The sequence below is a fragment of the Nerophis lumbriciformis genome, linkage group LG04 (genome assembly GCF_033978685.3).
Source record: "Nerophis lumbriciformis linkage group LG04, RoL_Nlum_v2.1, whole genome shotgun sequence".
NCBI lineage: Eukaryota > Metazoa > Chordata > Actinopteri > Syngnathiformes > Syngnathidae > Nerophis > Nerophis lumbriciformis.
Window position 1 is genome coordinate 47218811 of NC_084551.2, and position 26190 is coordinate 47245000.

At 39.2% G+C, this 26190-nt stretch overlaps 1 protein-coding gene across 8 annotated transcripts in view; it reads left to right on the forward strand.

Moving 5' to 3' along the window:
* The window catches only part of nek10 (NIMA-related kinase 10), a 90169-nt gene that overhangs the window by 46760 nt on the left and 17219 nt on the right, over positions 1-26190 (forward strand). For all 8 annotated transcript variants that reach the window (XM_072913032.1, XM_072913034.1, XM_072913033.1 and 5 more), the window contains exons 14-23: positions 8105-8166; positions 8236-8307; positions 8386-8450; positions 8528-8630; positions 9453-9581; positions 13099-13236; positions 13306-13351; positions 22557-22678; positions 22774-22876; positions 22952-23027. In XM_072913032.1, the coding sequence (XP_072769133.1) occupies positions 8105-8166; positions 8236-8307; positions 8386-8450; positions 8528-8630; positions 9453-9581; positions 13099-13236; positions 13306-13351; positions 22557-22678; positions 22774-22876; positions 22952-23027 (916 nt within the window). The remainder of the gene's footprint in view (positions 1-8104; positions 8167-8235; positions 8308-8385; positions 8451-8527; positions 8631-9452; positions 9582-13098; positions 13237-13305; positions 13352-22556; positions 22679-22773; positions 22877-22951; positions 23028-26190) is intronic.

The following is a 26190-nucleotide window of genomic DNA, read 5'->3' on the forward strand; positions in this document are numbered from 1 at the left end:
AAACAACAAAAAAACATTTTTTTAAAAAAAAATTTTTTTTTATTATTATTTTTTAATTAAACAGTTTTCAAAACATGGTTTCTGTTAGGAACTCGCATGAGGAGGTAAGATGAGTTTTAATTTCATGCAACAGAAAATTAATCAGTTTTGCATACAAAGGTTCCAAACATAAAGTGTGCAAAACTGCTTAATTTTCTGTTGCATGAGATTAGAACTCATCTTACCTCCTCTTCGCTCTTCTGGTTCCTGCATCTTGGGGTCACAAAAATGGCAGCCATGCGAGTTCCTAACAGGATCTTCGAGCCAGAATGTTGTGGCCTCGCAGGAACCCCTGTCGGCGAGGCACAGCAGACGTTCTGGACCGCACAGTTCATGGAGGACTTGAAAGCCAGGTTTGTGCGGTCCCAGCCCACAGCAGGCGACGGGGAAGATGGCGGCGGTGGCCGCGCCGGTCGGAGATCCGGAACCGGCGGCCGAGCAGGGAAGAGCAAAGGCGGTGATGGCCTAGCCAGCCGGAGAGCCGGAACCGGCGGTCGAGGCGGAGGGAGAAGGTCCAAACCTGCTGTGGGCTGGGACCGCACAAACCTGGCTTTCAAGTCCTCCACGAACTGTGCGGTCCAGAACGTCGGCTGTGCCTTGCCGACAGGGGTTCCTGCGAGGCCACAACAGTCGGGCTCGAAGATCCTGTTAGGAACTCGCATGGCTGCCGTTTTTGTGACCCCAAGATGCAGGAACCAGAAGAGCGAAGAGGAGGTAAGATGAGTTTTCATCTCATAACAGAAAATGGAGCAGTCTTGTATACAAAACGTTCCACAACATAAAGCGTGATCTTCGAGCACTGAGGAGTGCTCGGGACAAAGTATAAATAGGATACATGTTGATTGGCAGCAGGTGTGGACCGGCTGCCAATCAACGGCAGGTGAGGAAAAAACAGTGCTTCGGGGAACAAACAGGAAATGGAACAAAATAAGAGCACTGACGGGAAGTAAATACAAAAACAAGGAAACAAACAGAAATTAAGTGACCAATCGTCACAGTTTCAGGCCATCTCTTTGCAACCAAAAGGAGCTTTTCTAACATTTAACTTTTTTGAAAAAGTTTCATGACAATTATCATACCAAATAACTAGAGATGTCCGATATTATCGGACGATAAATGCTTTAAAATGTAATATCGGAAATTATCGATATCAGTTTTAACCTCCCGATTTTCCCGGGAGACTCCCGAATTTCAGTGCCCCTCCCGAAAATCTCCCAGGGCAACCATTCTCCCGAATTTCTCCCGATTTCCACCCGGACAACAATATTGGGGGCGTGCCTTAAAGGCACTGCCTTTAGTGTCCTCTACAACCTGTTGTCACGTCCGCTATTCCTCCATACAAACAGCGTGCCGGCCCAGTCACGTAATATATGCGGCTTATACACACACATAAGTGAATGCAAGGCATACTTGATCAACAGCCATACAGGTCACACTGAGGGTGGCCGTATAAACAACTTTAACACTGTCACAAATATGCGCCACACTGTGAACCCACACCAAACAAGAATGACAAACACATTTCGGGAGAAGATCCGCACCGTAACACAACAGAACAAATACCCAGAACCCCTTGCAGCACTAACTCTTCCGGGACGCTACAATATACACCCACCCTACCACCAAACCCCGCCCACCTCAACCTCCCCCATCTACCGAATTCGGAGGTCTCAAGGTTGGCAAGTATGCTCTAGTATACTCTGGACTGAAGCTGTGTGCCTTCATTGTTTTTGTAGCTGTTGTTTTGAGGCATGTTTAAAAAATAAATAAAATAATGCACTTTGTGAAAGTCAAAGTATAGTATTTCCCATAGTTGTAGTGGGTATTAGGATTATGTCAGGGAGAGCCTGTCCCAAATTCCAAGCTGCTGTTTTGAGGCATGTTAAAAAACAAAACAGCCTTCCCGGTAAGATCTATTCAGGTGTACTGGAGAGGAGGCTACGCCGGGTAGTCGAACCTCGGATTCAGGAGGAACAGTGTGGTTTTCTTCCTGGTCGTGGAACTGTGGACCAGCTCTATACTCTCGGCAGGGTCCTTGAGGGTGCATGGGAGTTTGCCCAACCAGTCTACATGTGCTTTGTGGACTTGGAGAAGGCATTCGACCGTGTACCCCGGGAAGTCCTGTGGGGAGTGCTCAGAGAGTATGGGGTATCGGACTGTCTTATTGTGGCGTTTCGCTCCCTGTATGATCAGTGTCAGAGCTTGGTCCGCATTGCCGGCAGTAAGTCGGACACGTTTCCAGTGAGGGTTGGACTCCGCCAAGGCTGCCCTTTGTCACCGATTCTGTTCATAACCTTTATGGACAGAATTTGTAGGCGCAGTCAGGGCGTTGAGGGTATCTGGTTTGGTGGCTGCAGGATTAGGTCTCTGCTATTTGCAGATGATGTCGTCCTGATGGCTTCCTCTGGCCAAGATCTTCAGCTCTCACTGGATCGGTTCGCAGCAGAGTGTGAAGCGACTGGGATGAGAATCAGCACCTCCAAGTCAGAGTCCATGGTTCTCTCCCGGAAAAGGGCGGAGTGCCATCTCCGGGTTGGGGAGGAGATCTTGCCCCAAGTGGAGGAGTTCAAGTACCTCGGAGTCTTGTTCACGAGTGGGGGAAGAGTGGATCGTGAGATCGACAGGCGGATCGGTGCGGCGTCTTCAGTAATGCGGACGCTGTATCGATCCGTTGTGGTGAAGAAGGAGCTGAGCCGGAAGGCAAAGCTCTCGATTTACCGGTCGATCTACGTTCCCATCCTCACCTATGGTCATGAGCTTTGGGTTATGACCGAAAGGACAAGATCACAGGTACAAGCGGCCGAAATGAGTTTCCTCCGCCGGGTGGCGGGGCTCTCCCTTAGAGATAGGGTGAGAAGCTCTGTCATCCAGGGGGAGCTCAAAGTAAAGCCGCTACTCCTCCACATGGAGAGGAGCCAGATGAGGTGTTTCGGGCACGTCCAACCGGTAGGAGGCCACGGGGAAGACCCAGGACACGCTGGGAAGACTATGTCTCCCGGCTGGCCTGGGAACGCCTCGGGATCCCCCGGGAGGAGCTGGACGAAGTGGCTGGGGAGAGGGAAGTCTGGAAGCTGCTGCCCCCGTGACCCGACCTCGGATAAGCGGAAGAAGATGGTGGATGGATGGATTGATAAAAAACAAAACAAAATAATGCACTTTGTGAAAGTCAAAGTATAGTATTTCCCATAGTTGTAGTGGGTATCAGGATTATCTCAGGGAGAGCATGTCCCAAATTCCAAGATGTTAAAAAAAATAATGCACTTTGTGACTTCAATAATAATTAAAGCTGCAAGCAACGATGGACGGGACCGACTTTGACGGCACATAAAATCCAAACCGGAGCAGTAATTAAAACTCTTTCGTCAACTTTTAATCAGAAGGGTTCAATCTCTCTCCTGTGCTAGTTTGAAGCCGAAACGACAAACGTGCTCAGAGGAGATAATGTTTGAAAATATGTGACCGGTTTTTACAAAACTTTTGTTTTGAAGGGGGAGTTGCAAACTTCCTGTTGATTTTTGCTGGGGGTTGTCTATTTATGAAATGTAGGTCTAAGTGAGACCTACATAAAGGTTTTTGTTTCATGTCTCTAAGACATTCATACTGGAAGTTACAGGCAGTTTTGTCTGTTTTCTTCCGAGGAGCAGTTTTGTCTGTGTTTTATTCCTAGGGGGCGCTAGAGCGCAATCTTGAGTTTTGGCATTGGGTTTTTTATTCGATCGCAATTTTTGCTAGTCCTGATGTGTGTGTCCAGTTTGGTGAGTTTTGAAGCATGTTAAGGGGGTCAAATTGTAGCTCAAAGAGGCAAAAGTGACTGTTTTTACAAAACTTTTGTTTTGAAGGGAGAATTGCCAACGTCCTGTTGATTTTTGAAGGGTGTTAATGTATGAAATGTAGGTCTAAGTGAGACCTACAGAGAGGTTTTTGTTTCATGTCGCTACGACCTTTCTACTGGAAGTTATAGGCAGTTTTGTCTGTGTTTTCTTCCTAGGGGGCGCTAGAGCGCAATTTTGAGTTTTTTTTGTTTTGTTTTTGTTTTTTTATCAGATGGCAATTTTCGCCAGTCCTGATGTGTGTGTCAAATATGGTGAGTTTTGAAGCATGTTAAGGGGGTCAAATTACAGCTCAAAGAGGCGGCGGAATAATAATAATAAAACCTTACAAATACAATAGAATACAATAAATATGGCAGTGCCATGTTGGCACTTTTTTACATAACTGGAGTTGAAGTTGTTCTCTTATTTTGGAAAACCTTGTTTTTGATTGATTGATTGAAACTTGCTATTAGTAGATTGCACAGTACAGTACATATTCCGCACAATTGACCACTAAATGGTAACACCCCAATAAGTTTTTCACGTTAATCAATTCATGGTAAAATTACATTGTTTAATGCATCCAGCGGGGCATCACAACAAAATTAGACATAATAATGTGTTAATTCCACGACTGTATGTATCGGTATCGGTTGATATCGGAATCGGTATTTAAGAGTTGGACACTATCGGAATATCGGATATCGGCAAAAAAGCCATTATCGGACATCTCTACAAATAACACATTGCGAGAATCGGTTTGAATCAACAATTGCGTCAAAATCGAAAATCGATTCCGAATCGAACCGTCACCCCAGGAATCAGAACCGGATCGAATCGTTAGGCGCCCAAAAGATTCACACCCCTACACAGCCAAGGACGACCAGGGTTTTATGCTTCTGAGTGAGATTGGCCGATGCCAATACCGATTACGTGTGAACTGTGGATTTTTCCATTTATTTACGGTGAGGGCTTTTGACAGTTTAACAATATCAACACAATATTTAAACTAGTTCCTTATTCTCTTTTATAATATATAATAGTTTGATCAAAAGGTCAATAGTACAAAAGAACTAAACAAAAGCAAGAACTTCTACCTACCACTCATTTAAATTACTTGGGTTTTGCCCTCAAAGTTCTCCTGTGTCCATGGAATTATTCCCCGAGTTTGTTAACATGAACAACAACAAAATGATTTTGAAAAGGTAAAAAAATCGACCTAATCGCTCTAGTATCAATCATATACTGATACTACTTTTGGTATCGACACCCCCAATTTATGGATCGATCCGCCCTCCTTTTCATGTTGCATACTGACTGTGACAATGCTGAGACACCAACAGTTGTTATACTATGCTCCCTCTAGACCAGGTGTGTCCAAAGTGCGGCCTGGGGGCCATATGCGGCCCGCAGCTCATTTTTAACGGCCCATGGCACATTGTGAAAATACAAAAAGTAAAAAAAAAAAAGTAAAAAAAAAAATATAACTTATTTTTAGCACCTTATTTTCATTCTTGTTTTTAATTTTCGTACGATTATTTTTTTTAACGGTCATTGTTTAAAAAATAATAATGAACTAAAATCAATTGTCATGAATAAATTGACCTATTTATTTAAGGCTCCACCTGACATCACATGGACAAAGATAAGACCTTCTGGTGGAAAGTTCTGTGGTCGGATGAAACAAAAATTGTGTTGTTTGGCCACAATACCCAGCAATATGTTTGGAGGAGAAAAGGTGAGGCCTTTAATCCCAGGAACACCATCCCTACTGTCAAGCATGGTGGTGGTAGTATTATGCTCTGGGCCTGTTTTGCTGCCAATGGAACTGGTGCTTTACAGAGAGTAAATGGGACAATGAAAAAGGAGGATTACCTCCAAATTCTTAAAGACAACCTAAAATCATCAGCCCGGAGGTTGGGTTTTGGTGCAGTTGGGTGTTCCAACAGGACAATGAATGACCCCAAACACACGTCAAAAGTGGTAAAGGAATGGCTAAATCAGGCTAGAATTAAGGTTTTAGAATGGCCTTCCCAAAGTCCTGACTTAAACGTGTGGACAATGCTGAAGAAACAAGTCCATGTCAGAAAACCAACAAATTTAGCTGAACTGTACCAATTTTGTCAAGAGGAGTGGTCAAAAATTCAACCAGAAGCTTGTGGATGGCTACCAAAAGCGCCTTATTGCAGTGAAACTTGCCAAGGGACATGTAACCAAATATTAACATTGCTGTATGTATACTTTTGACCCAACAAATTTGCTCACACTTTCAGTAGACCCATAATAATAAATTCATAAAAGAACTAAAAACTTCATGAATGTTTTTTGTAACCAACAAGTATGTGCTCCAATCACTCTATCACAAAAAAATAAGAGTTGTAGAAATTATTGGAAACTCAAGACAGCCATGACATTATGTTCTTTACAAGTGTATGTCACCTTTACAAGTCCCCACCTCATCGCAGGGCCAACACAGATAGACAGACAACATTCTCTTATTATTATAATCAAATGACAGCAGTCATTTCCATGAGGTTATTTTCCAATATAAGTGTTTAGGCCCACTTACAACGACAACAACAAAAAATATTGTTTTTCATGAACTGTGTACTTGTATGGTTTGTCTGGGTGGAGGTCCTGCTTTGGAAATAATTTGTACCCCTTTCAGACATTGCATTTAGTTCCCATTTAAACATTCACATGTTGCACAATGAGATGTAAGCAGGGGATCATGTGTACATTCCTGCAACTTCCTGTTTGTAAAAAATATATTTTTATTAGTATTTATTTAATATACTAACAGCATTTCATGATTAATATTTATAAATTAAGATTCCTAATAAATGACACTAGAATAAGCACACATTTGATTGGTAAATCATAGTGTAACGACCTGGAATGACACTTTATGTGTGGTGTTGGAGTTGTCCGACTTTTTGTGTGGCTGGAAACGCATCACTGACTAAGTGCCATATGTGCATGTGTTGGCGCAAGTGAGAAAGAGCGAGCGGCTGCTGTTGATATAACAAAATTGCTTTTGGTCTGGTTTGTACTGCAGAAAATGACCACTTTTGCTAGATATCATTTTTTTTTATTAATGTTTTGGTGATGTGTTTATGGCCGACAATAAAGAGTTTTTCTCAGTAAAGTGATGGATGGAATTCATGTCGTCAAAGCGCCTTGACAGACGTTACAATATTTGAACAATGATGACGAAAACTGTTTTCTCTGTCGTGTCCGTGTGTCGAAAATTGTTATGCGCTTATTTTTTTATTTGATTTTGTGCGTGGCATAGATTTGCCGTGCGCAGAGGACGCTTGAGCAGTGCGCAATTGCACAGGCGCGCACCTTAGAGGGAACGTTGATGTACATATATATATATATATATATATATATATATATATATATATATATACACACATATACACACATATGTATATTTATATTTTTTGTACAGCCCTATGTCTAAAAAGTTTGGACATGCATGTTCTCGACTCTTATTATAAATCTACTTATTAATTTCCTGTTAATAACTGCTTACTTTCTGCTGTAATGGTTCTGTCTACACTTCTTAAACTTTACAAAGCACTTACATCTTGGTGGTGTTCAAGCCACAAGATAATGATACTTAAGATACTAAGAAATTTGCCGTAATGTAGGTGATTATTATTAACTTAGAGGAGTGGCTGCCCTAAGTTAGTGTATGGAGACGTATAATTAGCGCATACTCAACTGCTAGCCGCTCGTCAGCCAGGAGGACTAGAAAGAAATACAGTATCAGCCAGAGGGGATCGGCATTTATAATCAGCATTAAAAAGCATTAATTGGCAATGCCAATCACATACTTTTTCACGAAAATCGGCCGATACCAATCAAAAGCCGATTGATCGTCTTTGAAATAAGATCTAAATGGCAGACTTTTTTCTATGAACATTTGGGGAAGCTGCTGATGGTGTGTTTGACAGAGAAACAGCTGTAGAAGTTCACCCTCCAAGGTAAATGCTGTATTAACTTTATTTGATAAAACTACTGGAACTGTTTGCATTACATTCTTATCTAAAAGCATGTTACATGAGGTGTTTTGGTACAAATTGATTTTCGCAACACAAGTTTTCATTCTTTTGGTTTTTTTCCTTATGCGGGCCTCAGTAGCCTGCACTAAAACGCAACATGTCCTCGTTTTACAACACACACACCGCTCGTATCTTTGAAATGCATGAGTAAATCATATTCATGTTCATTTACTTTCCCAGCCTGCTGCACAGCTCTGACTGAGCTCTGCCTGGATGACGCGTGTGCTCATCACATTGTGCAGGTCAGCATTTGAACTAAAAGGGTCTCAAACAAAAAAATGCTTCAGGTCCATTTTCAAATCTGCCTTCAGGAAAATGGAATCTTCATCCTGGCAAAACTGATTTTACCACCAAACTCTGGTCCAAAGATGTCGTCTCTACAGGTACAAGCCTCCTTGTGTTCATTGAGACATCTTCAAGTCGAAGTGGACGTGCAGTGAGTCTCGTCAATTTGTTGGCAGTGCTACGCATTCCGGGCTTTGCGCTTTCTCTTCAGCGCGGAGAGGAACAGACATCCTTTCAAGAGGTGTTGTTCTCCTGCAGTCTTGTAAAACTGATCCTTTTTTAAGTGCATGTACTTTTTAACTTCGCTTCTCATTCCAGGCTCTTTCCTACTGACCTTTTTGAGGTTTTTATTGACGTGGGTCATTATGTGCGGGACCTCCGGGCCTACGAGGGTCTTCAAACTACAGTTTCTCAATATTCTGTGAGAACACAACAAAAAACTAGAAATGTCCGATAATGTCTTTTTTGCCGATATCCGATATTGTCCAACTCTTAATTACTGATTACGATATCAACCGATATCGTCGTGGAATTAACACATTAGTATGCCTAATTTGGTTGTGATGCCTCGCTGGATGCATTAAACAATGTAACAAGGTTTTCCAAAATAAATCAACTCAAGTTATGGAAAAAAATGCCAACATGTCACTGCCATATTTATTATTGATGTCACAAAGTGCATTATTTTTTTTTAACATGCCTCAAAACAGCAGCTTGGAATTTGGGACATGCTCTCCCTGAGAGAGCATGAGGAGTTTGAGGTGGGCGGGGTTGAGGTGGGGGGGGGGGGGTGTCTAGGGGATAGCGGGGGTGTATATTGTAGCGTCCCGGAAGAGTTAGTGCTGCAAGGGATTCTGGGTATTTGTTCTGTTGTGTTTTTGTTGTGTTACGGTGCGGATGTTCTCCCGTGGGTGTGGGTTCACAGTGTGGCGCATATTTGTAACAGTGTTAAAGTTGTTTGTACGGCCACCCTCAGTGTGACCTGTATGGCTATTGACCAAGTATGAATTGCATTCACTTGTGCGTGTGAAATGCCGTAGATATTATGTGATTGGGCCGGCACGCACAGCGGCGTTTCAAAAAGTCATACATTTTACTTTTGGAAACAGATACCGATAATTTCCGATATTACATTTTAAAGCATTTATCGGCCGATATTATCGGACATCTCTACAAAAAACGTATACATTTGTCCACACACCTTCTCCAGGATATCAATAGTGTGTTTGGGTTTGTATTACAGGAAGATGAGCTGGAGACCCTGAGAGAGAGCATCAGAGCCGTGAACCAGAACCGGCCCGCACTCAAAGTAATCAATAGCTACGCCATACTGGACCATCTCGGCACTGGCGCCTTCGGAAGCGTCTTCAAGGTACAAAACTAGGGGTGTGCCGATTCAATATTGATATTATCATCATCGGCGGTCACTTGAACGAGTATGACGATCCTCCTGGTAGGGGTGTATCCCTTTATGGAGGATGCCTCTGCGTGACTTTGTTTAACGTGGGGAGACTGGTGCACAGACAGTCACCACACGATCCTTGACAGAATCAGGTCAGGGTCCAGTGGCATGGAGTCCAAGACGACTGGGGACCCTTTTCTGCTGCAGCCTTCTTCCGCCGTTGTGGTAGTTCTTAAATCTACCGTCTTCCGCCTGCTCCATCGTTGAGGTCTTCACCGTATCCCTGGCTAGGGGGCAGTCAGGTACTAGGCCTTTGCCAAGGGCCACCTGGGGTAACAGTAGTAAAGGGGTTAACCTCCTAGTACCCCAAGACCCCATAGAGGAGCCTCCACTGCTGGATGCACTTTAATGTCATGCCCAGGACACAATATATTGATATCACCCAGCAGGTACAAGACATTGAAACAAAGTTGAGAACTTGTTGAATTAGGTTCTGACGTATAGCAACTCAAACCTAGCAGTGGAAAAACATGCTTTTTGACGATGTTTGATCAATGCCGGGTTCTAACAGTTATTTGACCATTGAATTTTGGTAATTTCCCAACCAATATTCTACAACACAAATACAACGATGAAATTACATACTTTTTAAGGAGGGTTTTTTTTTATTGTCGGGTTCGGACGTTGATTTGATCATTGAATGTTTGGTCTTTGCCTAAAAGAGTGACGAGTTAGCCACACCTGACTATTTGCTCACTCGTCAGTGAAGCAGCCCATCACGGTAGTCTGTGAGTTGACCACTATTTACAACTATTATGTAGAGGCGGTTAAGGTAAAAATGCACTCAACACTACAATATTACAACTCTGTCCATGTGGTCCAAAACAGTGTTTGACTTACAGACTTCAGGACAGACTCCTAATGCAGATTTTTACAAAAAGGCTCTGCTTACCTTGATTTATGTTTTGGCCAAGTGAGTCTGTCCAGAAGAGTGCAAGTGATATTCAACCCTCAGCGTGTGATCCCGGACGAGCCCCCAAATTGTTGCGTCTGTATTCCCTCTCAGGGAATTAAAGTCACTGGTCAATCCCGAGTTCTTTCAGATGACATATATGCAGAGTAAGAAGGACCATCAAGACAGAATAGGAATATTATCAAGTTTTACTAAAGCTTCAGGAGACCAGCCCATACCAATACATTCATATCGGCTTCTCGAATTGGTCTAACATTCAAACAGCCCCCACCCTCTCCAGAAAGGAATACAGGCTCATTGTTCTACTACAGATAAGATATAAGGGAGTACTCCAACTCCTACATTGCAAGCCTTCAAGGTAACACACACAGTTTACTTGCGGACATATTCCTAAAAAAAATAGAAAGAGTACAAATGGAAAAACACTATCTGATTTAAACATGACTATGAATAAAGAAAGAACTCTTAAACATATATGCATTCTCCACACAACCAATATTCTACAACACAAACACAGCGTTGAAACAACATGCTTTTTGACGACGTTTAATCAACGTCGGGTTCTGACGTTGATTTGACCATTTGGGTCATTTCCCAACCAACAACCTGGATCCACATCAACGTTGTCTCAATTTACAAATACAACTATTTTGCAACGTCGTTTCAAAGTCAGTTTTAAAAGGACATGTTTTTATAATTAATGTTACATCAATGCCTTGTGCCTGGTGGACAGATATCGGTCCGATAACTGCAATAAAACCAAGTATTGGACGGTTTCGGCTTGCATCTAAAATCTACGATATAACCGCCAATGCAAGCAGTCCTGCAAAACATTTACTCAGCCAGTTAACATCAAAATGTCCTCCAATAAGCACACAGGTATGGTCTTTTCTCCTATTTTAGTCTTGTATAAAATTGTGTTTTAAATCCAACTGGTCGTAAAGGTACCTTGTTATTGTACAATACTAACATATTCAAATAGTACAGTACAGTAAAGTACCACTATTAGCTAGCTGCTAGCGCCTCTAATTAAAACGAACTACAGCGCTAATCGCTAGCTATCTTAAATGCTAACTTGAATAAAATAATATCATTATTAATTCATGTCTTTGTTTTAAACCTGCAAGGCACATTGAGTAAATTGGCCATTTATAAACTACACTGCAGTGTGTTGGATCAATGTTAATGTATACTTAAAGACATATCATTTGGGGGGAATATAAAAAAAAAACATAATAAAGGCTATTCTAAACACTTTTTCACCAACCTTCTGCCTCGAGGTGTCACGGACGCCCTGTTATAGACTTCTGTTGTAGGCTGTGAGGAGCATGCAGCTACACAACAGCTAAGCACAAGATAGCACACAAGCTGGACATACGTAATAAGTGTCCTTAATTGAACAATATTGCATTTGTCAATACAAACAAGTATCAAATAACTATAGTTGCATATTAGAGATGTCCGATAATGGCTTTTTTGGCGATATCCGATATTGTCCAACTCTTAATTACCGATTCCGATATCAATCGATACCGATATATACAGTCGTGGAATTAACACATTATTATGCCTAATTTTGTTGTGATGCCTCGCTGGATGCATTAAACAATGTAACAAGGTTTTCCAAAATAAATCAACTCAAGTTATGGGAAAAAATGCCAACATGGCACTGCCATATTTATTATTGAAGTCACAAAGTGCATTATTTTAGCGGGGGTGTATAGTGTAGCGTCCCGGAAGAGTTAGTGCTGCAAGGGGTTCTGGGTATTTGTTCTGTTGTGTTTATGTTGTGTTACGGTGCGGATGTTCTCCCGAAATGTGTTTGTCATTCTTGTTTGGTGTGGGTTCACAGTGTGGCGCATATTTGTAACAGTGTTAAAGATGTTTATACGGGCACCCTCAGTGTGACCTGTATGGCTGTTGACCAAGTATGCGTGGCATTCACATGTGTGTGTGAAAAACCGTAGATATTATGTAGCTGAGCCGGCATGCAAAGGCAGTGCCTTTGTTTATTGGCGCTCTGTACTTCTTCCTACGTGGCGTTTTAAAAAATCATAAATTTTACTTTTTGAAACCAATACCGATAATTTCCGATATTACATTTTAAAGCATTTATCGGCCGATAGTATCGGCAGTCCGATATTATTGGACATCCCTATTCTATATTACTTACACATACAAAGCCTCCACGGCAGAAGCGTACCGGTATTAGAAAGTACCCAGTAACAAACGTGTCCGCATCATGCAACTTGCTGCGTTGTCACCTTATTTTAATGAATTATTGTGACCTACAGATGTCTCCAATTCAAAAGCATGAAAGTATCGTAACTTGGTTAGCTTTTCTTATATAATAAGAAAAGTATGTATGATTTCTGCTGAAGTCGTATCAGATTAATATCGGTATCGGCCAATACTCAAGGCTCCATTGAAAAAGTTGTATCGAGAGACACTTTTACCAGAGTGCCTCTGTGACTTTTTCCGCGTGGGTCACAACACCTGTAGCTCGTTTTGCAGGTCCGGAAGCAGAGCGGTCAGAATCTTCTGGCTCTAAAAGAGGTCAACCTCCGCAACCCGGCTTTCGGCAAAGACAAGAAGTCCAGAGATAGCAACGTGGAAAAGATCATCTTGGAGCTGGCCATCATTAAAGAACAGGTGAGAGATGCCCTAGTGTGACTGAAATCATGGAAAGTACTTCCTGTCCTGCACACACTCTCTCTGCAGATGGCACACCCAAATGTTGTCAAGTACTACAAGACCTTCCTTGAAGGTGAGGCTGTCTTCTGAGGTGGAGAAGGAGTACAATCCTGAATGTGGCTTACATCAGGGCTGTCCAAAGTGTGGCCCGAAGCTCATTTTTAACCGCTCGTGGCACGTTCTGCAAATACTAATAAAAGCAAGTAAAAAAAACTAAAAAAGTGGTATAAAAGAGCCAACGAGTGAAATGTGACGAGAAAAAGTAGCAATGTTGACTCTAATAATACAAAACTGCAGTTTTTTCAAAAAATAATAATTAATCAAAATCAATGTTATGAATTATTGACCAATCCAAAGCTCCAATTACTTCACAGGTTTACATTTAAAATGCTACTTTTAAATATTTTGTGGGCAAATATTGCATATTTTGTGTTTGTCATAAAAAAAAAGTTTCTTTGACAAAAAAGGCATAAAACTGAAAAAAATAATAATAATTAAATAACAAAAATTTATAATCGATAACTAGAGCGAAAGTTGATCTAGGGACATAAGTGTTGAAAGTAAAAGAACAAAACTTTTATGAGTGTGGCCCTTTTGCATCCCCAATCATTTTGGTGCGATTTTTTTTTTAAAGGTCATTTCTTGTGAATTTTAATGAATTAAAATTAATGTAATGAATTATTGACCTATTTAATGCTCCGATTACTTCACAAGTTCACATCACAAATTCTACTTTTAAATATTTTGTGGGCAAATATTGCATATTTTGTGTTTGTCATAAAAAAAGTTTCTTTGACAAAAAGGGCATAAAACTGAAAAAAAACAAAAACTGAAATAATAACAAAAATGTATAATCGATGACTAGATCTAAAGTTGATCTAGGGACATAAGCGTTGAAAGTAAAAGAACAAAACTTTTATGAGTGGGGCCCTTTTGGATCCCCAATAATTTTGGTGCGATTTTTTTAAAAGGTCATTTCTCGTGAATTTTAATGAATTAAAATGAATGTAATGAATTATTGACCTATTTAATGCTCCGATTACTTCACAAGTTCACATCACAAATTCTACTTTTAAATATTTTGTGGGCAAATATTGCATATTTTGTGTTTGTCATTAAAAAAAAGTTTCTTTGACAAAAAGGGCATAAAACTGAAAAAAAAACAAAACTGAAATAATAACAAAAATGTATAATCTATGACTAGAGCTAAAGTTGATCTAGGCACATAAGCGTTGAAAGTAAAAGAACAAAACTTTTATGAGTGTGGCCCTTTTGGATCCCCAATAATTTTGGTGCGATTTTTTTTTAAAGGTAATTTCTCGTGAATTTTAATGAATTAAAACTAATGTTATGAATTATTGACCTATTTAATGCTCCGATTACTTCACAAGTTCACATAAAAATTCTACTTTTAAATATTTTGTGGGCAAATATTGCATATTTTGTGTTTGTCATAAAAAAAAAAGTTTCTTTGACAAAAAGGGCATAAAACTGAAAAAAACAAAAACTGAAATAATAACAAAAATTTATAATCAATGACTAGATCTAAAGTTGATCTAGGGACATAAGCGTTGAAAGTAAAAGAACAAAACTTTTATGAGTGTGGCCCTTTTGGATCCCCAATAATTTTGGTGCAATTTTTTTTAAAGGCAATTTCTCATGAATTTTAATGAATTAAAATTAATGTAATGAACTATTGACCTATTTAATGCTCCGATTACTTCACATCAAATTGTACTTTTAAATATTTTGTGGGGAAATATTGCATAATTTGTGTTTGCCATACAAAAAAACTAAGTTTTCTTTGACAAAGAGAGCATAAAACAAAACAAAAAATATGTGAAAAAATTATAAAAACGTATAAAGAATGGATTTATCTGAAGTTGATCTCGGGACTTCAGCGTTGAAAGTAAAAAACAAAGAGAAAAACATTTTTATGAGTGGGGCCCTTTTGGCTCCCCAATAATGTTGGTGGGATTTTCTTTAAAAGATCATTGCTAAAAAAATATCAATTAATTCGAATTAATGTGTTGACCTATTTAGGGCTCCAATTACTTAACAAATTCACATAAAAAATGTCACTTTTGAATATATTTCGGGGAGAATATTGATGGGATTTTTTTTATTTTAAAAAAAAGTAATTGCTCATGAATTTTAATGAATTTAAACTAATGTTATGAATTATTGACCTATTTAAGGATCTGATTACTTCACAAGTTCACATCAAAAATTCAAATTTTAAATATTGTGTGGGGAAACATTGCATATTTTGTGTTTGCCATACAAAAAACTAAGTTTTCGTTGACAAAGAGAGCATAAAGCAAAACAAAAAAATACATGAAAAAATAATAAAAACATATAATGGATGGATAGATCTGAAGTTGATCTCAGGACTTCAGCATTGAAAGTAAAAAACAAGAAGAAGAAGAAGACTTTTATGAGTGGGGCCCTTTTGGATCCCCAATCATTTTTGATGGGATTTTTTTTAAAGGTAATTTCTCATGAATTTTAATGAATTAAATTTAATGTTATGAATTATTGACCTATTTAAGGCTCTGATTACTTCACAAGTTCACATCAAAAGTTAAACTTTTAAATATTGTGTGGGGAAATATTGCATATTTTGTGTTTGTCACAAAAAAACTAAGTTTTCTTTGACAAAAAGGGCATAAAACTGAAAAAAAAAAAAATACATGAAATAAAAAAAAAAACTATAATCGATGGATGGATCTAAAGTTAATCCAGAAACATACCGGTAAGCGTTGAAAGAAAGAAAAAGAAAAAATAAAGAAAAAAGAACAACATTTTTATGAGTGGGGCCCTTTTGGATCTCCAATCTTTTTGATGGGATTTTTTTTAAAGGTAACTGTTCATTAATTGTAATTAATTAAAATTAATGTTATAAATTATTGACCTATTTAAGGCTCCGATTACAAGTTCACATCAAAAATTGTACTTTTAAATATTGTGTGGGGAAATATTGCATATTTTGTGTTTGGCATAAAAAAAACTATGTTTTCTTTGGCAAAAAGAGCATAAAACAAAATAAAAAATACATGAAAAAAATAATAAAAATGTATAAAGGATGGATGGATCTGAAGTTGATCCCAGGTCTTAAGCATTGAAAATAAAACAAAAAACAAAAAAAACAACACTTTTATGACTTTTATGACCCTTTCAGAGCCCTAATAATTTTGGTAGGGTTTTTTTTTTTAATTAAAAGGTAATTGCTCATAAATGTTATGAATTAAAATTAATGTTATGAATTATTGACCTATTTAAGGCTCCAATTACTCCACAAGTTCACATCAAAAATTCTACTTTTAAATATTTTGTGGAAAATATTGCACATTTTGTGTGTTTGCGTTATAAAAGACCAAGTTTCATTTGACAAAAAGGGTATAAAAACAAAACAAAAAATATGTGGAAAAATATATAAAAATGTATAATAAATGGACAGATCTGAAGTCAATCTAGGGACTTAAATGTTGAAAGTAAAAAAACAACAAAATAAAAAAATAAAAAAACACTTATGAGTGGGGCCCTTTAAGATCCCTAATACTTTTGGTGGGATTTTCTTTAAAAGATCATTGCTCAAAAAATATTAATGATTTTGAATTAATGTGTTGACCTATTTAGGGCTCCAATTACTTCACAAATTCACATAGAAAATTTCACTTTTAAATACATTTCAGGGAAAATATTGCAGATTTTGTGTGTTTGCGATATAAAAAGACGTTTTTAAAAAGGTACAAAAATTATTAATGAATTCAAATGAATGTGTATGAATTATTGCCTATCTAAGGCTCCAATAACTTCATAAGTCCACATCAGAAATTCTAATTTTAAATATTTTTTGGGGGAAATATTGCATATTTTGGATGTTTGCGATATACAAACCCCAAAACCAGTGAAGTTGGCACGTTGTGTAAGTCCCAAATAAAAACAAAATATAATTATTTGCAAATACTTTTCAACTTATATTCAATTGAATACACTGCAAAGACAAGATATTTAACGTTCGAACTGGAAAAACGTTGTTATTTGTTGCAAATATTAGCTCATTCGGAATTTGATGCCTGCAACATGTTTAAAAAAAGCTGGCACAAATAGCAAAAAAGACTGAGAAAGTTGAGGAATACTCATCAAACACTTATTTGGAACATCCCACAGGTGAACGGGCTAATTGGGAACAGGCAGCTTCCATGAAATGCTCAGTCATTCACAAACAAGGATGGGGCGAGGGTCACCACTTTGTCAACAAATGCGTAAGCAAATTGTCCAACAGTTTAAAAACAACATTTCTCAACGAGCTATTGCAAGGAATTTAGGGATTTCACCATCTACGGTCCGTAATATCATCAAAAGGTTCAGAGAATCTGGAGAAATCACTGCGCGTAAGCGATGATATTATGGACCTTCGATCCCTCAGGTGGTACTGCATCAAAAAGCAACATAAGTGTGTAAAGGAAATCACCACATGGGCTCAGGAACACTTCAGAAAACCACTGTCAGTAACTACAGTTCGTCGCTACATCTGTAAGTGCAAGTTAAAACTCTACTATATAAATCAAAAGCCATCTATCAACAACACCCAGAAACGCCGTCGGCTTCGCTGGGCCCGAGCTCATCTAAGATGGACTGATGTAAAGTGGAAAAAGGTTCTGTGGTCTGATGAGTCCACATTTCAAATTGTTTTTGGAAACTGTGGACGTCGTGTACTCTGGACCAAAGAGGAAAAGAACCATCCGGATTGTTATAGGCGCAAAGTTGAAAAGCCAGCATCTGTGATGGTATGGGGGTGTATTAGTGCCCAAGGCATGGGTAACTTACACATCTGTGAAGGCACCATTAATGCTGAAAGGTACATACAGGTTTTGGAGCAACATATGTTGCCATCTAAGCAACATTATCTTGGACGCCCCTGCTTATTTCAGCAAGACAATGCCAAGCCATGTGTTACAAAGGCGTGGCTTCATAGTAAAAGAGTGCGGGTAATAGACTGGCCTGCCTGTAGTCCAGACTTCTGTGACGCAATATGAAGCCTAAAATACCACAACAGAGACCCCCGGACTGTTGAACAACTTAAGCTGTACATCAAGCAAGAATGGGAAAGAATTCCACCTGAAAAGCTTAAAAAATGTGTTTCCTCAGTTCCCAAACGTTTACTGAGTGTTGTTAAAAGGAAAGGCCATGTAACACTGTGGTGAACATGCCCTTTCCCAACTACTTTGGCACGTGTTGCAGCCATGAAATTCTAAGTTAGTTCAAACTTTAAGTATCTTGTCTTTGCAGTCTATTCAATTGAATATAAGTTGAAAAGGATTTGCAAATCATTGTATTCTGTTTTTATTTACAAAATACACAATGTGCCAACTTCACTGATTTTGGGTTTTGTAGAAGACAAAGTTTCATTTGGCAAAGGGGGCATGAAAAAAAACAAACAAACATGAAAATATAATAACCACTCATTTCGACGAATGGATATGAAGTTGATATAAAGATTCAAGTATTGGAAGTAAAAAAAAATAAAACACTTATGACTGGGGGCCTTTTGGATTTAAAAAAAATGCAATGGCTCAAAAAATAGTAATAAATTAAACTCAATGTTATGAAATATTTACTTATTTAAGGTTCCAATTACGGTACTTTACTTCACATATTCCACCAGGTGTGAATGAATGATGGGTTCCCACTTCTCTGTGAGCGCTTTGAGTATCTAATAATAGAAAAGCGAAAAAATCGAATCCATTATTATTGTTATTATTTATGGTTCCAATTATGGTACTTTACTTCACATATTCCACTTTAAAAAATGTTTGGGGAACGCATTGTATATTTTGTAAAGATGTCCGATAATATCAGACTGCCAATATTATCGGCTGATAAATGCTTTAAAATGTAATATCTGAAATTATCGGTATCGGTTTAAAAAAAGTAAAATGTAGGACTTTTTAAAACGCCGCTGTGTACACGGACGTAGGGAGAAGTACAGAGCCGCCAATAAACCTTGAAGGCACTGCCGGCTCAGTTACATAATATCTACGGCTTTTCACACACACAAGTGAATGCAAGCCATACTTGATCAACAGCCATGCAGGTCACACTGAGGGTGGCCGTATAAACACCTTTAACACTGTTACAAATATGCGCCACACTGTGAACCCACACCAAACAAGAATGACAAACACATTTCGGGAGAACATCCGCACCGTAACACAACATAAACACAACAGAACAAATACCCAGAACCCCTTGCAGCACTAACTCTTCCGGGACGCTACAATATACACCCCCGCTACCTCAAACCCCCCCCCCCCCAACCCCGCCCACCTCAACCTTCTCATGCTCTCTCAGGGAGAGCATGTCCCAAATTCCAAGCTGCTGTTTTAAGGCATGTTAAAAAAAACAAAATGCACTTTGTGACTTCAATAATAAATATGGCAGTGCCATGTTGGCATTTTTTTCCATAACTTGAGTTGATTTGTTTTGGAAAACCTTGTTACATTGTTTAATGCATCCAGCGGGGCATCACAACAAAATTAGGCATATTAATGTGTTAATTCCGCGACTGTATGTATCGGTATCGTTTGGTATCGGAATTGGTAATTAAGAGTTGGACAATTTCGGAATATCGGATATCGGCAAAAAAGCCATTATCGGACATCTCTAATATTTTGTGTTTGCCATTAAGAAGACTGCTTTCTATGACAAAAAGGGCATAAAAAACTAATTTATTACTATTATTTTTTGAATACATCCACAGACGTTGATCTTAAAATTTAGGGCAGGGGTCGGGAACCTTTTTGGCTGAGAGAGCCATGAAAGCCAAATATTTTAAAATGTATTTCCGTGAGAGCAATATAATATTATTTAACACTGAATACAACTAAATGCGTGCATTTTTAAGTTAGACCAACATTTTTAGAATACCGTATTTTTCGGACTATAAGTCGCAGTTTTTTTCATAGTTTGGCCGGGGGTGCGACTTATACTCAGGAGCGACTTATGTGTGAAATTATTAACACATTACCGTAAAATATCAAATAATATTATTTATCTCATTCACGTAAGAGACTAGACGTATAAGATTTCATGGGATTTAGCGATTAGGAGTGACAGATTGTTTGGTAAACTTATAGCATGTTCTATATGTTATAGTTATTTGAATGACTCTTACCATAATATGTTACGTTAACATACCAGGCACGTTCTCAGTTGGTTATTTATGCCTCATATAACGTACACTTATTCAGCCTGTTGTTCACTATTCTTTATTTATTTTAAATTGCCTTTCAAATGTTTATTCTTGGTGTTGGGTTTTATCAAATAAATTTCCCCCAAAAATGCGACTTATATATGTTTTTTTCCTTCTTTATTATGCATTTTCGGCCGGTGCGACTTATACTCCGGAGCGATTTATACTCCGAAAAATATGGTATAATAAGGCTCTTTTTCTTTTTAATAACAGTTATTCTGAAGGTAACCAATAATAAATAAAATACTTCTTACCATTAATGCGACTTCTGGTGCTGTATGGTTTTGCTGATGGCTTTGTAGTCTGGTTGATACGTGGTTATTTTTAACGCTGTGATTACCAGCGGAATTATTCATTACTTATCGGGTTAAAGGCCTACTGAAATGCGATTTTCTTATTTAAACGGGGATAGCAGGTCCATTCTATGTGTCATACTTGATCATTTCGTGATATTGCCATATTTTTGCTGAAAGGATTTAGTAGAGAACATCGACGATAAAGTTCGCAACTTTTGGTCGCTGATAAAAAAGCCTTGCCTGTACCGGAAGTAGCAGACGAGTAGCGTGACGTCACAGGTTGTGGAGCTCCTCACATCCGCACATTGTTTACAATCATGGCCACCAGCAGCGAGAGCGATTCGGACCGAGAAAGCGACGATTTCCCCATTAATTTGAGCGAGGATGAAAGATTTGTGGATGAGGAAAGTGAGAGTGAAGGACTAGAGGGCAGTGGGAGCGATTCAGATAGGGAAGATCCTGTGAGAGGCGGGTGGGACCTGATATTCAGCTGGGAATGACTAAAACAGTAAATAAACACAAGACATATATATACACTCTATTAGCCACAACACACCAGGCTTATATTTAATATGCCACAAATTAATCCCGCATAACAAACACCTCCCCCTCCCGTCCATATAACCCGCCAATTCAACTCAAACACCTGCACAACACACTCAATCCCACAGCCCAAAGTACCGTTCACCTCCCCAAAGTTCATACAGCACATATATTTCCCCAAAGTCCCCAAAGTTACGTACGTGACATGCACATAGCGGCACACACGTACGGGCAAGCGAGCAAATGTTTGTAAGCCGCAGCTGCATGCGTACTCACGGTACCGCGTCTGCGTATCCAACTCAAAGTCCTCCTGGTAAGAGTCTCTGTTGTCCCAGTTCTCCACAGGCCAATGGTAAAGCTTGACTGTCATCTTCCGGGAATGTAAACAATGAAGCACCGGCTGTGTTTGTGTTGCTGCAGCCGCCCGCAATACATCGCTTCCCACCTACAGCTTTCTTCTTTGCTGTCTCCATTGTTCATTGAACAAATTGCAAAAGATTCACCAACACAGATGTCCAGAATACTGTGGAATTTTGCGATGAAAACAGACGACTTAATAGCTGGCCACCATGCTGTCCCAAAATGTCCTCTACAATCTGTGACGTCACGCGCTGACGTCATCATACCGAGACGTTTTCAGCAGGATATTTCGCGCGAAATTTTAAATTGCACTTTAGTAAGCTAACCCGGCCGTATTGGCATGTGTTGCAATGTTAAGATTTCATCATTGATGTATAAACTATGAGACTGCGTGGTCGGTAGTAGTGGGTTTCATTAGGCCTTTAAGCAATGTCAGCTAGGATTTATCTGAGAGCCAGGTGCAGTCATCAAAAGAGCCACAGGTTCCCTACCCCTGATTTAGGGGCTGAAGAATAAAAAATTAAAAAATAAATAATTGTATTGGTTTTAAAAGTGAAAAATATCAAAATAGCCCCCGCACGCTTTCGTGAAAAACGTTTGGAGACCCCCGCTATAAATCATCAAGACTACCGTATTTTTCGGACTATAAGTCGCAGTTTTTTTCATAGTTTGGCCGAGCTCCAGAGCAACTTATATATGTTTTTTTCCTTCTTTATTATGCATATTCGGCAGGTGCGACTTATACTCCGGTGCGACTTATACTCCGAAAAATACGGTATTCATCACTTTTGACACTCACGTGACTGCTGGTGTGCGATCAGACGACAAGCTGTACATCGTGATGGAGCTGATCGAGGGGGTTCCTTTGCTGGAGCGTTGCAACTCACTGAAGGAGAAGCAGCAGCACTTTACGGAGGACCAGATCTGGAACATCTTCATCCAGGTGACCACAGACCACTGCAAAGAAAAAGAAAAAAAAAAGGATGATTTCTCGTTCGTCAAAGTGCCCAATGAGCGTTCTTCCATGTTCTACTACAGATGTGCTTGGCGCTGAGGTACCTTCACAAGGAGAAGCGAATAGTCCATCGCGACCTGACGCCCAACAACATCATGCTGGGCGAGAAGGACAAAGTCACCATCAGTAACGCCGCCTTGTGTTTATTCAAGCGACACATCATCGGGTTTGTGTAACCTGGAGTCTTTCCTGTCGCTGCAGCCGACTTTGGCCTGGCCAAACAGAAGCAGGAGAGCTGCAAGCTGACCTCGGTGGTCGGCACCATCTTGTACTCTTGGTGAGGAAACAACCGATCATAGGCTGCTTTTTGCAGGGGGGAGGTTCTCTGATCTCTTAAATCTGGGGTGTCCAAACTTTTTCAAACTCTGGAAACTATCAAATTGTTAATGTTATAAATTATTGACCTATTTAAGGCTCCAATTACTTTACAAGTTCACATCAAAAATTCAACTTTTAAATATTTTAGGTAGAGATGTCCATACTTGCCAACCCTCCCGGATTTTCCGGGAGACTCCCGAAATTCAGCGCCTCTCCCGAAAACCTCCCGGGACAAATTTTCTCCCGAAATTCAGGCGGAGTCCGCTTTCCCACAATATAAACAGCGTGCCTTCCCAAACACATTATAACTGTAGAATGATGGAGGGCGAGTTCTTGGTTTCTTATGTGGGTTTATTGTTAGGCAGTTTCATTAACGTCCTCCCAGCGCGTTAACAACACACAACAACAGCAGTCATGTTTTTGTCTACCGTAAAGCAGTTCGTCTGCCGTAAACAGCAATGTTGTGACACTCCTAAACAGGACAATACTGCCATCTATAACATCAATAACATATACGGCTTTTAGAGAGTGCAGTGCACAACTGCGCACACAACAAGGAGACGAAGCAGAAGAAGGAGGAAGATACAGCCATGGCGACGCCGACGACGAGTAAGATGAAGAAATACGCTTTGTTGCACCTTTCCTGCCTGAGTCCGGCGATTAGTTGCAAATTTTGCTTTATTGATTGCTTGCACACAGCCAATCCAACACAAAACAAACTAGTCCCCGCCCGCACTCACGCTACCGCTCCCTCTCTTCTCTCGCCCACACACTCACTGACGTCACTCACCTCACATGCTCACCTATTAAAGGGCCACACACACACATACGCTACTCTCATAACAGCTTGTAAGTTCCAAGCTGCAGCTGCGATTGGACCTGGATAGCCTCCGGGAAGAAGTAATGGACTACCAAGTGCTTGGCACTGAAGATCTTCCTCAGGAAGCAAAGATTGACCGGTTTTGGGCCATGCTAGGGAGAGATGGAAGATTCCAGACTTTAATGCATTTGATGAAAGCACTTTTGTGCGTGCCACACAGCAATGCATCATCAGAGAGGGTGTTCAGCATGTTTAGAAAAATAGTGACAGAGAATAGAACAAGGATGGACAATTCAACCCTTAACTCAACAATGAGTAGATGAGTGTTATGTGTGTGTTTATGTGTAAATATATGAACACTGAAATTCAAGTATTTATTTTATTTATATATACATATATAATAAAATAAATATATATATATATAGCTAGAATTCACTGAAAGTCAAGTATTTCTTAGATATATATATATATATATCTATGAAATACTTGACTTGGTGAATTCTAGCTGTAAATATACTCCTCCCCTCTTAACCACGCCCCCGCCCCACCCCCGACCACGCCCACCCACCCCCCTCCCCCCACCTCCCGAAATCGGAGGTCTCAAGGTTGGCAAGTAGATGTCCGATAATATCGGCCTGCCGATATTATCAGCCGATAAATGCTTTAAAATGTAATATCGGAAATGATCGGTATCATTTTTTTTTTTTATTATCGGTATCGTTTTTTTTTTATTAAATCAACATAAAAAACACAAGATACACTTACAATTAGTACACCAACCCAAAAAACCTCCCTCCCCCATTCACACTCATTCACACAAAAGGGTTGTTTCTTTCTGTTATTAATATTCTGGTTCCTACATTATATATAAATATATATCAATACAGTCTGCAAGGGATACAGTCCGTAAGCACACATGATTGTGCGTGCTGCTGGTCCACTAATAGTACTAACCTTTAACAATTAATTTTACTCATTTTCATTCATTACTAGTTTCTATGTAACTGTTTTTATATTGTTTTACTTTCTTTTTTAGTCAAGAAAATGTTTTTAATTTAATTAACTTATTTTATTTTATTAATTTTTAAAAAAAGGACCTTATCTTCACCATACCTGGTTGTCCAAATTAGGCATAATAATGTGTTGATTCCACGACTGTATATATCGGTATCGGTTGATATCGGTATCGGCAATTAAGAGTTGGACAATATCGGAATATCGGCAATAAGCCATTATCGGACATCCCTAATTTTGGGGAAAATTTTGCACATTTTGTGTGTCTGCGTTATAAAAGACAAAGTTTCATTTGACAAAAAGGGTATAAAACAAAACAAAATACATAAAAAATCCAAATTTGTACTATTAAATATGTTTGAAAAAAATATTGCACACTTTGTTTGCCATATAAAAAACAAAGTTTTCTTTGACAAAGAGAGCATTAAACAAAAAGATACTACACAAAAAAATCAATGTATCAATGAATCAATGTTTATTTAAATAGCCCTGAATCACAAGTGTCTCAAAGGGCTGCACAAGCCACAACGACATCCTCGGTACAGAGCCCACATAAGGGCAAGGAAAAACTCACCCCAGTGGGACGTCGATGTGAGTGACTATAAGATAGAAATGTATAGATCTGAAGTTGATTTAGGGACTTAAGCGTTGAAAGTTAGAAAAAAAAAAAAATGAATTAACACTTCTGTGAGTGGGGTCCTTTTGGATCCTCAAGAATGTTGGTGGGATGTTTTTAAAAAGGTACAAAAAGTATTAATGAATTCAAAATAATGTGTATGAATGATTGCCTATCTAAGGCTCCAAAGACTTCACAAGTTCACATCAGAAATTCCACTTTTAAATATTTTTTGGGGAAAATATTGCATTCTCTGATCTCTTAAATCTGGGGTTTCCAAACTTTTTCAAACTCTGAAAACTATAAAATTGGTCGTTATTAGTGGTCGTGTTCCAGGTGATCTGCTAAGACCGTGTGTGCAGTTGATAGCACGTGCAAAAGGTGCAAAAAGTTTTTGTGCGTAGCAAGTACCTACTCAGTGGCCTAGTGGTTAAAGCAGTGGTTCTTAACCTTGTTGGAGGTACTGAACCCCACCAGTTTCATATGCACATTCTCCGAACCCTTCTTTAGTGAAAAATAAAATGTTTTTTTTTTTCAAATTCAAGACAAAGTTATATGTTTTTGGTAACACTTTAGTATGGGGAACATATTCTAAGTAACAAAGACTTAATTTAGAGTTATTTGGTTAGGTTTAGGGCCAGGGTTAGAGGGTTAGGGTTATAATAAGGCCAT